Source organism: Amborella trichopoda, chromosome 1 (genome assembly GCF_054954075.1).
Source record: "Amborella trichopoda isolate Santa Cruz 75 chromosome 1, AtrichopodaSantaCruz75HAP2 v2.0, whole genome shotgun sequence".
Taxonomy (NCBI): Eukaryota; Viridiplantae; Streptophyta; class Magnoliopsida; order Amborellales; family Amborellaceae; genus Amborella; species Amborella trichopoda.
In genome coordinates this window covers 20,430,330-20,444,831 of record NC_142336.1, presented here as the reverse complement: position 1 = coordinate 20,444,831, position 14,502 = coordinate 20,430,330, and the positions used below count along the sequence as shown (strand labels likewise).

The following is a 14,502-nucleotide window of genomic DNA, read 5'->3' as shown; positions in this document are numbered from 1 at the left end:
CTAAATGCCCAGTTTGGGGTCGAAAACTTTTTGAGGTTCTCACCTAGGCTAATAGACACACGAAACCGGCCCTAACTGGAATCAGAACCCTAGTGGTTCCGATCTAACCAGCCGGTTCTGGTTCTAACCGAACGATTTTTCTAGCACTGGTGATGAGATATACAACCTTATTGACCTAGATAAAATCAATGATCCCTTTGACTTTAATGCTGCAATAGAGTCACAAGAATTTCAAGAATTACTTAATGCCATAAGAGAAGAATTATATTCTATTAAAAAAAATAAAGTTTGGGATCTATATGATTTACCATCAGATAGAAGACCTATAGGATCCAAATGGGTACTTAAAAAGAAGCTAAAATCTGATGGATCAATCTAAAGCTAGGTTAGTAACAAAGAGTTTTACTCAAAAAAAGGGATCAACTATGTTGATACTTATTCTTATATTGCAACGTTTATATCAATAAGAATAATTTTGACAATCATTGCATATTATAGCCTAAAATTTTACCAAATGGATTTAAAGATGACATTATTGAATGTTGAATTAAAAGAAATCATCTATATGAAACAACCTGAGGGCTTCATAATGAAAGGCCAAGAAAATAATATATATAAATTAAATAAGTTTTTACATGGTTTAAAACAATTTTCAAGACAGTGGTACTTAACATTTTATGAAGTCCTCCTACCAATGGGATATGAAGTAAATAGATTGGATCATTGTGTATATGTCTTAAAGAGTGAGAGTAAATTCACAATTCTCTCATTATATGTAGATGATATCCTATCCGCTGGAAATGACTTGGAAATAATTGATAAGATTAAGTCATAACTTTCTTCTCGGTTTGAGATAAAAGATATGGGAGAATTATCTTACGTCCTAAGAATAAAAATAACTAGAGATAAGAAAATCTAGAATGCTATGTTTGAGCCAAGAGAGATACCTTAACTCTATTCTTAAAATATTTAATATAGAAAATAGTAAATCATTGTCTACTCTTCTATTAAAAAGGAAGCAAAGCTGTCTAGGAAGGATTGTCCAGTAGAAGGATAAGAAAAAACTAATGTACTCTAAGCACAAACTATTGGAAGCTTAGTATATGCAGTATGATATACAAAATCATATTTGAACTATGTTGTAGGTCTTGTTAGTCGATATCAAAGTAATCCAGGCATAACTCATTGAAAAGCAATTAAAAGAATTCTAAGGTACATTAAGGGAGCAAGGCATTTTAAATTATATTTTCGAGCAGATAAGCTTGAAGTTCTAGGATATTCAAATGCAATTTTACTGCGGATAAGGATGATAGAACGTCCACCTCAGAATATGATTTTATCTTTAGAGGTACAGTTGTTTCTTAATCTAGCCAGAAACAAGGGTGTGGTACTAGGTATCTACAGGAAGCAAAGTACATTGCATCTACTTTTGTCATCTAAATAAAGCACTTCATAGATGACTTGAAGTTGCAAATAATCGACGTACCGATTCAAATGTTTTGTGATAATCAAGCTGCACTTAAATTATTAATTCAAAGTGGAGCAAATAGCTCCAAAGGGAGACAATAGATGTAAATTATCACTACATTCAATGTAGTTGAGAAAAATGAAATAACTATTAGTTACTTGCCCTCATCAGATATAATCGCAGACCCATTGACAAAGGGTCTAAGCATTGAACTATTTTTTAAGCATACTAGCTTAATGGGACTTAAAAATGTCTAAGTCATTGGGTTTCCATGAGTAACAAATCCACATTAGTGTGAAAATCCTCATGATGGATATTATGGACATTTGTTATGAGAAGCATGTATGTCAAAGTGTGAGAAAAACCTCATGGCAAAATATTGTCTTAAAGGTCACACTCAAGAGTGGGAGTGTACCTGTGACTTTTATTATTGTGCTCGGCTATCATGACCAAGTGGGAGATATTGGCACGTGTAGCCATGAAGCCTCACGTTGCCTTGACTATATTAGTGGGCTTCTTCTATTTTTATGGGAGGTACTCCATGTGTTTAAGTTTATCCATTTGTAAATGAATTTGTTAAATATATATATATATATATATATATATATATATATATATATATAACACTAATTATTTTCTAAAAGCTTTCTAACGTTCATGTGATGTGAATAAGTATCCTTTAGATCTAAGAATCAATTTCTCAGAGAGAGGAAGATACAAAAGAAAAAAGGGTAAAAATTACAGAGTCTCCAGAAAATTTCTCTCTAAAGGATTCCTATTAAAAAATTCGGGCTCTGCGATCACCAGCCACGACACACCCCTCTTAGATCTTGGCTTGGTGCTCATCTTCACTCCATTAATTTTGCTTTCATGGAGAAGGGTAATTCCTCATAGAGTATAGCAAATGAACATTTTGCTTTAGATTTATGCTTCTAAAGGGATACATGTAGCATATAAACAGCACAATATGATCCGACTTGGTACCTAAATAAGAGGTTCCAATGACAGAAAACAACTACAATTGACCTTTTTTATCTTGAATAAGAATGAACAATAAAAAGGAAAATATTTTGATAGAGCTGCAACCCTAGTAAAAGTATTTTGATAGAGCAGCTTCAACTCAAAACTCATCGAATATTGTAGTTTCATGTCGAAAAATCTTCAAATCAATCATATCGGCCTTGACCATATTGTAGTGAAAAAAAAAAGGATTTCAAGCTTTAAAAGTAGTGTATAAAATAACACATTTCATTTTTTTTAAAAAATAAGTGTTCACAAATCCACAAAATCTATACCATTTGTTGAGCTGCAAATTTCATAGTTGGTATTGAAAATTGATTTTAGAGCCATCATAAATATTTTTGATGCCTAAGTGCTTTCCAGATGAGGATTTTAGATGAGGCTTCGTTTTTTGAGAAACAAAAATTTGGACAATTTCTCAATTTGTGTGTCATCCTTGTGCAGGGGGGACACTTATCTTCTCTATATCATACCAATTTTATTTGATGCTTAAGTAGATGAGGATTCGAGGTGAGACTTTTCTTTATTTTCTTATACTCTAGGCCTTACATAAAATGACACTACCAGGAAAAACTAATAATTAAGAAATGAAACGTAAATGAGAATCGTAACAAGAATTATTGTACTTGTACTTACAACAGGACTATAAGCCATAAAATTTATTGTCCTGAAATACTCACACTCTTTGGTTTTAATATAACATGTGAGTTCCCACAAAAATAAATAAAATAAATAAATAAATAAATAAAAGAAGAGAAAAGAAAAAGAAAGAAAGAAAGAAGAAGAAGATAAATATTTCTCATGTAATAATAGGGCAATTCATCACTTCAAATCATGGTAGGTGTGTATGTAAGGGTAGTGCAAATGCATTAAACATCTGACCTGAATCCATTGGGCCACATCAACAAACTTAGTTGCCATCGTGCTCCAATTTTAGGGCTAGGGTTTGTTAGTGGAGGGCCCAATCTTTTGCCTAGTCTAGAGACATGTACTCAACTACTAAAATAAAGTAGTGAAATGGTTTGCATGCTCACCGCACGTTGTCTATCAGCTACTTTCTTGCGTGCCATATTTAACCAACATTTTTTTTGAGTAAAAAAAAACGAAATTATGTAAGAATCTTTATTTTTGAATTGAAAGATTTGTCCAAAATTATATTTTTTTTTCATATTGTGGAAGGTCTTTTATTTACTTATTTATTTATTTTTCTTTGCCAATTTTTCTTTGCCTAAGGTACCCCTAAACTAGCACTTGAAGTATCCAACTGCGTCGAAATTTTATTTTTTTTAGAAGTTGGTCTGATACTTAGAAGTACCAATCTGACTTCTCTATAATAATGTTATGATTAATCTCTATTATAATAATGCTACGATTAATCTCTACCAAGAATGCAGTTTCCATAGGGTTGACCAATGTAAAAATATGAAAATCTTTAACTTATTGTTTATTCCAAAATAAAATGATATTTTAACATTAATTCGAGTGTGATTTTTTAGAAAAATGGGCATTACTATACAATGGCCATGCATAGAAGTAATTGTTAAAAGAAAAAAGTTTATATAGACCTGAGGCACTAAACAATCAAATTCGAACCCACCTCAAAAATTTCACTAGAAGAGGTTGTTTTGATGCCCAAATATCCTCAAATTGATCATCTCGACATCAAGATGCATGGATATGAGAAAAAAAATGGATTTTAAGTTTTGAAAATAGTGCATCTTGTAACGCATTTTTGGACTGTCAATTTTCAAGATTTTCATATTTCATAGATCTGTTCGATCTACACTATTTTTTAACCTTTAAATTTTACAATTAAAAGATGAAAATACATTTAAGGCTATCACAAAGATTTTTAGTATTGAAATCATATTTCTCGATGCTATTTGAAGGTAGGCTCTAATTTAATTGTTTTGAGCCTGGGCTCCATACAAACCGCACCCATTGTTAAATACCCCTTCATTCCCTCCAACCCTCCCTGGAGTCTCTTTGCATGGATTTTCTTTGGGGTCGATATTGAACATGGTACGGGCTCCAAACCTCCATTACTAAAAGCGAAAAGTGAACTCAGGCCGACCACTCGTTCGAGTCCAGAGTAACTCGGCCAGAGTAAGGCCGAGTACTATAACAAATGCAGAATTATTACAAATAAATAAAAACAATACAAAATACCAAAAATCGGAAAGTATACTCAAAGTAAATTTTAACAAAATACAACTAATTATGGTTAAAAAATTAGCAAAAAAATAAATTTTAGAACATGAGTTTGTGATTGGGGGTATTTTTGAAACTTTTCAAAAAATGGGAAAAATTTAAAAATATGTATTAATGGCCAAAATACTTTCCAATCTTTGCCAAAATAATAGACAACCTAAATAAATGAGAAATGACACTATGAAACCCTCTCACACTCATGTGAGTAAGACCACCCTAAATGATCATCATTAAATTTGGTACAGATATCTAGAAAAGTTATCACATGGGTGTGGGACTTGATTTTTCTAGATATCTGTGCCAAATTTAATGATGCTTATTTGGAATCCTTACTCACATGAGTGTAGAAAGGTCTCATATGATCATTACTCCAAATAAATATATTCTTATCTTTTGAGATATTTTATATTTTTTAAAAAAAATTAAGATCCCCAAGTTCGACCTTCAACTTGAGACAACTTAGGCTCAGACCTGAGCCTGAGTAACTTGGCCTGGTCGAAAAGACTCAGACGACTTCTCCAACACTGCTAAAAATAAACGCAAGGACCATAGTTACTTTCCACCAGTGTTCACAAAATCGAATCGGAACGGTTAACCGGACATGAGCCCGACAGTGATTTAACCTGCCTAACCAGTCAACCGGCCGATTCAACCACTCCAACAGGGCAAGTCTCAGGCGGTCAAACAAATGTTGAAAAAAATTAAATAAAAAACAAAAAAAATCTACTAAAATATGAAAAACATATAAAGAATGATTAAAACAAACCACAATCAAATGAAGTTGAAAATTAATTAAAAAAATGGATTTTAACCTATTTAATATTTTCCAATGGCTATTTTTTAAAATTTCTAAAAAAGATGGGAAAATATAAAAGTGAGTATTAATGATCAAAACAATTTTTAATCTTTTCCATAATGTAAACAAAATTTAAAAATGCATTACAAATCAAATTCCTTATTTTTGATAATTTATATACATTGTTTTGAATATATTTTTAAAAAAATATCAGTTAATCACCTTAACCGCCCAAAACCAGAATCGGCCACTACCCGGTTTCGATATAACCGGGTGGTTAGCAGTTAGAGTGGGCGACTTTGCAAACAATGCTTTCCACACTTTGATCGATAAACACATATAATATGAGTTACTTTCCACACTTTGATCGATAAGCATGTATAATATGCTCATGCGGGAGCCTACTATACACTTACTCACTCAGGCAAAAGATTAACTTGGAAAACTAATTTGATTCAAAATTTTGGGAACCACATAAAATCACTAAATGATTATAGTTAAAAGAATAAAAACTGAATTTTAAATTTTTAATACTTAGATTAACTGAATTTTAAATTTTTTAATACTTAGATTCACATTTAAAAAATTGAAAAATTTTTATTCAATCTTGAGGTATTATGTCTTTCAAGCCAAAAGAAAATACAATTTAAATTTTTTTTTGTTCGTTATAACACATGGTTTGAAGAGGTCACGTGTGCAAAATTTGAAGTCCTAAAAGTACTCCTAGATTGGGTTTTTCTGACGGAGTAAACGGACAATATGGAGAATGATATCTTTTGGCTTGATCGATTGGATTTGTTTATAGGGGTGTTATGCGTTCATATCTTGTTTACCAAAAAAAGGGGGAAAAATTATTAAGAAGAATGTAGTGCCGTAAAATTATTGAGGGGACTCGCAAATATTATAGCTAGGTAGGGGAAATGGAGAGTCTAGGTTCCTTTGGAGGTTAACATCAATCTTCATGGAGATTAGAGAGCTTTTAGTGTCTAAATCTGTTGTGTTGCGCCACACTTTCATGGAGTCCAACACCGAGGCAAACTCTCTTGCTAATGGTATTCACCAAGATTCGTTAGTGATCACTAACTTTTGCCTAATTGGCATGTACCTCTTTGTTTTCTTCTTCTTCTCTTGTACTATTTCTCGAAAGTTAGTAAAATGTTATCAGGCAACAAAATCATGTCCTTTACTTCCTAGATCTAGATTTTAGACTGAAATTTGCATTAGATGGAATACATCGCATAACTGGCTATGGATTCTAATTTCCAAAATATCGGAGGAAACAAAATTGGAAATTCAAATCAAATATCAATCGAAACTTCAAACTAACATGTTCCAGCTCTAAATGAAAATAAAAGGAAACCTTGTGAAATTATGAGATCAGCAAGCTTGAGATTTGGACATGAAAAGACAATACAAACTTAAAAATCTAGACTCATTAGGACATTGGGAGGCCTTGACAACCCGATAACAAGGAAAACTAGGGCATTTTGGTCATTTCAAAAAAAGGAAAATATCTCATTGGGGAGAAGAGCACATATACCATGCTCCCTCAGGAGCATTGTTTATTTCTACTCCCTCAGGAGCATTGTTTATTTCTACAATTTGTATAAAAAAAACTAAAAAAAAAATACTTTAAGATGTTGGATCTAAGATCAAACAGTGAGTCGCTCGCTTGATCAAAATTAGACGGCTAGATGGTAGGGGAGCATAGATCTTAACCTTTTCCTAAAAAATAAACAGGGTATCTTTGTCAATTTCATGAGATTCCCGTTTGTTGGTAAATGGCAAGGCAAAGCCTGTTTAGAAATTTGAGAGAAAAGACAAGGGTATATATTGGGGAAATGTTTCTGTCAGGACCCAATCAAAGCTTCTTCCCCAAACGTGTCACCCTGTCATTCCGTTAGGAACGGTTTAGCTTTGCTCACCGTTACATTGACAAGCTAAATATGAAAATTCAATTCCCTTATTCTCTCTCTCTCTCCATCAATTGTTCCCTCTCTCTCTGTTTCCAAGAAAAACAACAATTGTTCCCTCTCTCTCTCTCCATGAAAAACAACAATTGTTCTCTCTCTCTCTGATACCGGTTTTCCATCAACCAACCCCACCTCTTGGACTTGTCCAAAAACTTGGTGACAAGTGTTGGGTCATCTCACCCACAGCTGGTTTAAGGAAAGAAAGTACAAAGCATTTTGCACTCGCGGAAGATCCAAATTAAGGCCTCGGCCTCATCGCTTTTTATTTGTTTCTGAACTCTGCCACAGGTGAAGCCTCCTTTAATTTTTAATTAATGGAGCTTTCAGGGCCTTAAGATAACCCCTTCTCTCCTGCAATTCCATCTCTTCCCATGAGAATTTGGTCATCCAGTACATTTGCGTGTTGATTAATTTCAATCGCCATTCCTCCATTGTTCCTCTCCTCTCTTGTCTATGATGGAACAACTCAGACAGATTGGAGAAGTTTTGGGAAGTCTCAAAGTCTTAATGGTTTTCAAGGATGATATTCGGATCAATAGGCACCAGTGCTCTCTCTTATATGAGATTTTCAAGCTTGGGCTCCAAGGAATTGCGGAAGAAATCAGAGACAACCTAAAATTCAATGAGAGATTGAAGAAATGGAAGGCTTTGGAACAGCCACTGAAGGAACTCTTTAGGACTGTAAAAGAAGGCGAAAGCTACATCAAACATTGCTTAGAACCCAAGGATTCATTGGGTAAGGCAATATCTCTGCCTCAAAACAACGACTGCGTCGAATTCCACCTACACAATTTCATATGGTGCGTTTTTGTGGTGTTTGAGTCCATAGAAATTGCAGGAGAGATAGCAGGCTATGATCAAGAGGAAACCCAAAAGAAAAAGCTCCTCTTTTCTAAGAGGTATGAAAGAGAATGGCTTGACAAAAGTCTTTTCCAATGGAATTTTGGAAAGAAATACTTGGTTTCAAGAGAAATATGCAACAGATTGAATACTGTATGGAAAGAAGACAGGAAAATGTTTCTAGAGATATTGGAAGAGAAGCGAAGAACCAAATCAGAAAGTCGAATCCTTGACCTCTTGCATAAGAATTTCGAGGGCTCTGAGGTTTCAAAGGGAGACTTATTCCCTTGCTCCATATTAACGGATCCAAAAGACTATCAGGTGAGGAGGAGACTAGGGAATGGTGGCCAGCACAAAGAGATCCATTGGATGGGAGAAAGTTTTGCAGTGCGCCATTTTCACGCAGAGGTCGAACCCCTGATCCCTGAAATATCTTTATTATCTTCACTCATGCATCCAAACATTATGCATATCCTTTGTGGGTTTGTTGACAAGGAGAGAAAGGAATGCTTCCTTGTAATGGAATTAATGAACAGGGACCTTTCCAACTACTTAAAGGAAACATGTGGTCCTAGAAAGAGGGTCCCTTTCACTCTACCAGTGACTGTTGATGTCATGCTTCAAATAGCCAGAGGAATGGAGTACCTTCACTCTCGAAAGATATATCATGGGAATCTCAATCCTTCAAACATTCTAGTTAGAGTGAGAAACCCATCGTCAGAGGGACATCTGCATGTGAAAATCACCGGTTTTGGGCTCACCTCTGTAAAGAATTCAACCTCTAAGAACTCTGCAAATCAACCCACAACAGATCCAGTTATCTGGTATGCACCTGAAGTTCTTCAGGAGCAAGAACAAGGGAACCCTACGAGTCCATCAAAGTACACAGAGAAAGCAGACGTTTATAGCTTTTCAATGATATGCTTTGAGTTGTTGACTGGTAAGTTGCCTTTTGAAGAGGGGCACTTACAAGGAGACAAGATGAGCCGAAATCTAAGAGCAGGTGAGAGACCATTGTTTCCTTTTCCTTCTCCAAAGTATCTCACTGCCTTAACCAAGAAATGCTGGCAAGACGACCCAAACCAGAGGCCAAACTTCTCATCAATATGCAGGACTCTTCGATACATAAAGAGATTCTTGGTTATGAACCAAGATCATGATCAGCCTGATGCCCCTCTTCCCCTGATCGATTATATGGACTTGGAGGCAAACTTCTCAAAACGCTTATTGGGTTGTGGTGAAGAATTTACAGAGTCAGTTTCTCTCATCCCATTTCAAATGTTCGCTTATCGGGTTATAGAGAGACAGAAAACCATGGTGAATTTGAAGGAAAAGAACTCAGAATCAGGGAGTGATGGAGCATCTGTCGGGGGGGACGAGAACCAGGGGAATGTGGAAGAGACATTCTCCAATCTCAAGCCTACATCTCGGTCCTCTCAGAGTAGTTCAGAGTCCACCAAGAAACCAGCCTTTGCAAAGAAGACCACAAATGGAAAATCAAGAAAATCATCAGGTCATCACTTATCTTTGTGGACGTTTTTTTTCTTTGGTGTGATTGTCACTTCTTTTTTAAACTGGTTGTCTTTAGGTAAATCTCTATATGAAAACTTGATGTGGAATAATCCAAGAGAAATTTCTGCACTAGGGTTTCTTTTAGCTTAATCTTGGTTGTATAGTAATCTTTTGATAAGCAGAGCAGGGCAACTTGCTATGCAAATCTTTTCAGTTAGAGTCGAATCAAATGTTTACAGATTTCTTGTTTCTTTTTCCTGTGATGTCGTCCTGTTTCTTGCATTCAACCAGACAAAAGTACAACCAAGGGGAATGACTTTTTTCTTATAAAGATATTTCGAGAATAATAAAATAAAAGCATGAAAAAACATGAACTAACCAAAAAAGCAATGAAGAAAATAAGGATATAAAAAGGAAAAGCGTTTCAGAGTACTGAATCATATTACGAAACTGAGGATCAACTGAATCTCATTCATCGTTCACAGTAATTGTGAACATTATATTTAACAGATCAAATTGTTCAGTACAATGAAAACAGAGGCCAAGTGTGGTTATAATCACTACAGCATCAGTATATAGATGGTTGCTACTATGATTTTCTCTACCCAAAATTTCTCACAGGACTAAGACTGATGTGAATTAATCTGGAACTATTGTGTAAGCCTGGGTGAAGTTTGCATAAGGTGCCCACCTTATACTATATAAGTAAGGCACACCTCAAAATTCCATAAGAGACAGTTCCGGTGTTGGAAACCTTATGATGGTTTGAAAAATCTATCTTCAACTTAATTATGAAATTTCAAATTCCAAAAACTCTGCAGACCGAACATATCTATAAATACTTAAAAATCTTAAAAATAGACAATCCAAATAACTTGCTACAAGAAGTACAAGTTTTAGGCCTTGAAATTCTTTTTTTTTTAATAAACATACATCTTGAAGTCGAGATGATCAATTGGAAGGTTTTCCAACTTCGGAAGGCTCTTTCCTACTGGAATTTTTTTTTTTTTTTTAATAATGTTAACTATTGTATTGAAAGGGGAAAGGAGGGACTCCAAGAGTCATACAGGGCAACCCACAAGCCGGGTTCCTCAGCAAAAAATGTAGGGGGCGGCCCACAAGCCGAGTCCCTCCACAAAAAAATTGGCTAACATAGAAAGGGCCCTGTACAAAAAATGGTTGGGGCTCATAAGATCTGCCCATTACGGTCATATACAAAAAAGAGACAGAGAAATCTAAAGTAGTACAAAACATCTGCGAGACATGAAGCCCTACTGAGTAATGACTGCTGATATCTTTCATGTGCCCAAGAGTGCTCCCTCCTTAGCCAAATGGTCTACCAAGGAGTTTGATGTCCTCCAAGTATGGATCCATGAGACGACTGTATCCCTGCAAATATACGATATCTTATCAAAAATTAAAGCGAGATACCATGGAGGAGGTGCAATTCCAACAACCCAAGATATAGCATAAGGTTGCAACCTTATATAAACTTTTCCCCATAAAAACTATATGAGGCTAGAATTTCGGATTTAGAGATAATAAGAGATCCCAGTTTGAGATCATCTTGCTTGCAAATGGGCCATGAAGTTTTTCTTATCAGAAGAGCTTGCCCATTCATCTTGTAGACTTCAAATATCTATGCATGAAGAAGTCCAGCTAGAATTTGCCGGCATATGTTTCTCATGGTTTTCCTCTTACATAACGAAGTTGATGCACAAATGCTGCATGAAAGCTAAACATAAACAGGGATTTGGACATAGGCTTGATTGGTTACAGTGCCAATGGTTACAGCCATAAAATTGGAGTGAAAGGGGTGAAGAGGTGAAAAGTTTTGTTGCATAGTATAATAGATATAAATGAAAAGCAAAAAGCAATGCTACCAAGTGAGTTAAATGATGGGAAACAAGAATACCAAAAAATGAGAAAGGTCCATGTGTTTGAGAGGGGGGAATGGATATTCACATAAAAGAACCAAAACTATAAAAGCAGTGGAAATAGAATGAATGAAATATACGAAAATGGGTTGAAAAAATGAAAACTGTAAGAACTAGAAATATGGTGCACCATATTTAAAATAAAAGCCGTGCTGTAAAACTAAAAAATGTAAGACAGTAATGGGATATTCAAATAAAAGCTGAGCTATGTGACTCCTCTCTCACCCCCCACCCCCACAAGAGAAAAAAAAGGAGTTTCCACACAAGGGACATTAAGAATGCACCATTAAGAAAAAAAATAAAATCCATAACATCTCAGTGACTCTCACATAGTGCTTGTGAGATCTTTGAAGGCAATTACTCTGTAATAACATCGTGGTTTTCCAATGTCTCAGGGGAGAGAAATAAAGGTAGAGCATTGAGACCTCCATCTATGACACCATGCGGCCGAAGCATGAGGATGAACTCTGATAACACGTTAGAACCAGTCATGATGAGCCCCAGAAGAAGGGCAACGGGGCATGCCTCAGACTCCGAAATTGCCTGAATTTGAATCATTACACTTCTCCATGGAAATAATCAACAGAGTAGAGCAATGGTTCTCTCTTTTGAATGGTGCATCATTCGTTGTCTTTCTCCTCTTTCCGTCATGGGAAGTTCAAGGGATAAATTGAGCTAGCATGCACCACAGCATCGAAAGCTGCTTTAAGATTACTCAAAAGCAAATACATGTAACATAGTGTCTGTCTTTTGTGTATTTATGTCGCTACACTTAAGTTTCTACATGCCAGTGATCTTTTGGGCTGTAGGAAACTTTGTATTTCTGTTTCTTCTTCTTCTTATTTTTCAGTTGTAGTGTGTTTGCTTGGCCAGATCAAGGAATTAGGATGGATTCTGGTAGCCTAATACAGTGGCTTATTCAAGTGTAGCACCTCAAATCTTGATTAACAGGATGTGAGTGCTGCATTATGAAGGTAAGTTTCTGAATCTGATGTTTCTGATACTGTTGGGATTGTGATGTGCCTTTGTAACACCTTCCATTTGTAGCCAGAACTGTTTCTTGAACTCCTGCAACAGTGCTAGTTCTATCGATATTGAAAGACATATGCCTTGTACAGAATAGCATGGATAAATGAGTCTTTGAGAATCTGCACCAAACAATTGAGAAAGAGAGAGAGAGAGAGAGGAGCCAAACGATAAAGTTCAGGGTTGCATGCGTGTGTTTTGTGTGTATATGTGTAGGTGCGCTTGAGAGAGAGAGAGAGACAGAGAGAGGATCTTTGGTAAGACAAGACCACTGAAAATTTTACTCTTCTAATTTGTGTTCTTCATTGAGGGATCAGAATAATTTCAAAAAAGAAAAGAATGGAGCATCTCATCAGAAATTCAAAATCACACATTCCCATCACAAACTGCTATTCTCAGTATTTCATACTAACCCACCACCTAAAGTTGCAAGACTCCTAATTAACATAGGTTTTACTAACAAAATAATCTAGCAAGTGTGGTCCAAGGCAGACACATCTTTGTCAGTATTCAACCTTAAATGATCCTCCATGCAACTGATAATCTTGTGCATTCTTAACTTATCTAAAATATATCTTTTAAATGATGCATCTCAAATCCAAGACATGACAAAACAAGATGCGAAAAAACATAAAAAAAGTAGACTGATATGAAATGAGGAAATAATTTTTAATAAAAATTCCACTTTTCTCTTTTTGGGGTATGGTGCCACAGAAAGAGCCACCAAGGACATCACTCATCCTAGTATTGTTCTTGCACTATCATCATATTTCGAAAGTGCGAGGTTTGTATAAGGTGCCCACGTCACGTTATACAATATAAGGCGCACATCTAAATGTTGCTAGAAGATATAGTTCCAGTGTCGAAAACTATATGATGGCTTCAAAAATTCATGTTCAGCCTTAATTATGAAATTTAAAATCCTATAAATAGTGCAGATCGAGCAGATCTATAAACACTTGAAAATCTTGAAAATAGACTGTCCAGATAACTTGTAATAAGATGCACTTATTTTGGGACTTGAAATTCTTTTTTTCTTTACATCAATAGATCTCAAGGTCGAGACTATCAACTGGAAGGTTTTTCAACTTCAGAACACTCGTTTCTACTTGAATTTTGAGGTGCACCTTACTTCTATAGTATAAGGTTGCAACTTGATATATACATTTTCCATTTCGGAATCCTTATACGATCTGACGCACCACTGCAGCAAATTAGAATGAAAAACAAAATTCCACTTCAAAAGATAAAGATATATTGGAGCAGTCTCTATAGGATCAAGTCTTACATGCTTTACGTACGACCTCAATCTCCACTCTCCACTATAAGGGAGAGTGGCAATGATCCATAGTTCCGATCAATATCCACCATTGTCCATCAAATGGAGCCAGATATCATCTCCAATGCCTGTAGTTGAGACTTGTCATTGGACATTGGGACCCAACCCACATGATCAGTAATCAATGAAATTACAGCAGGTCGGGATCCTACACATATTCCTGAAGACAGGTCCAATTGGATCAACCACCAACAGAATCATTTCGGGTCACACATTACCATTCAGAAACACTTATATTCATCATCACATTTTGAAATTTTTTGAGAACTGATAAACAGGTAAAACCTATGCGACTCTTGACAATACACAATTGATCCTACACTGAGATATTGAGGCATTTTGCTAATTTGTGAATGGAGACTAACATATTCTGGGTAAAT

General features: G+C 35.4%; 2 protein-coding genes and 1 non-coding gene across 3 annotated transcripts in view; 1 reads left to right on the top strand and 2 right to left on the bottom strand.

Annotated features, from left to right (window-relative positions):
- Nucleotides 1-2,888: 2,888 nt before the first annotated feature.
- On the bottom strand, nt 2,889-2,991 carry LOC148783738 (U6 spliceosomal RNA). Its single transcript, XR_016047807.1, has one exon. It is a non-coding gene; the product is annotated as a U6 spliceosomal RNA (small nuclear RNA).
- A 4,474-nt stretch (nt 2,992-7,465) lies between these two features.
- On the top strand, nt 7,466-12,874 carry LOC18429850 (uncharacterized). Its single transcript, XM_020664663.2, has 2 exons — nt 7,466-9,821; nt 12,153-12,874. Exons 1-2 carry the CDS (start codon nt 7,922-7,924, stop codon nt 12,302-12,304), a joined length of 2,052 nt encoding a protein of 683 aa, XP_020520322.2. The 5' UTR covers nt 7,466-7,921; the 3' UTR covers nt 12,305-12,874.
- The window catches only part of LOC18429848 (protein SPA1-RELATED 2), a 47,678-nt gene continuing 44,143 nt past the window's right edge, over nt 10,968-14,502 (bottom strand). The window contains exon 8 of the mRNA XM_020664662.2: nt 10,968-11,209. Within this exon, the coding sequence (XP_020520321.2) occupies nt 11,144-11,209 (66 nt within the window). The 3' untranslated portion in view covers nt 10,968-11,143. The remainder of the gene's footprint in view (nt 11,210-14,502) is intronic.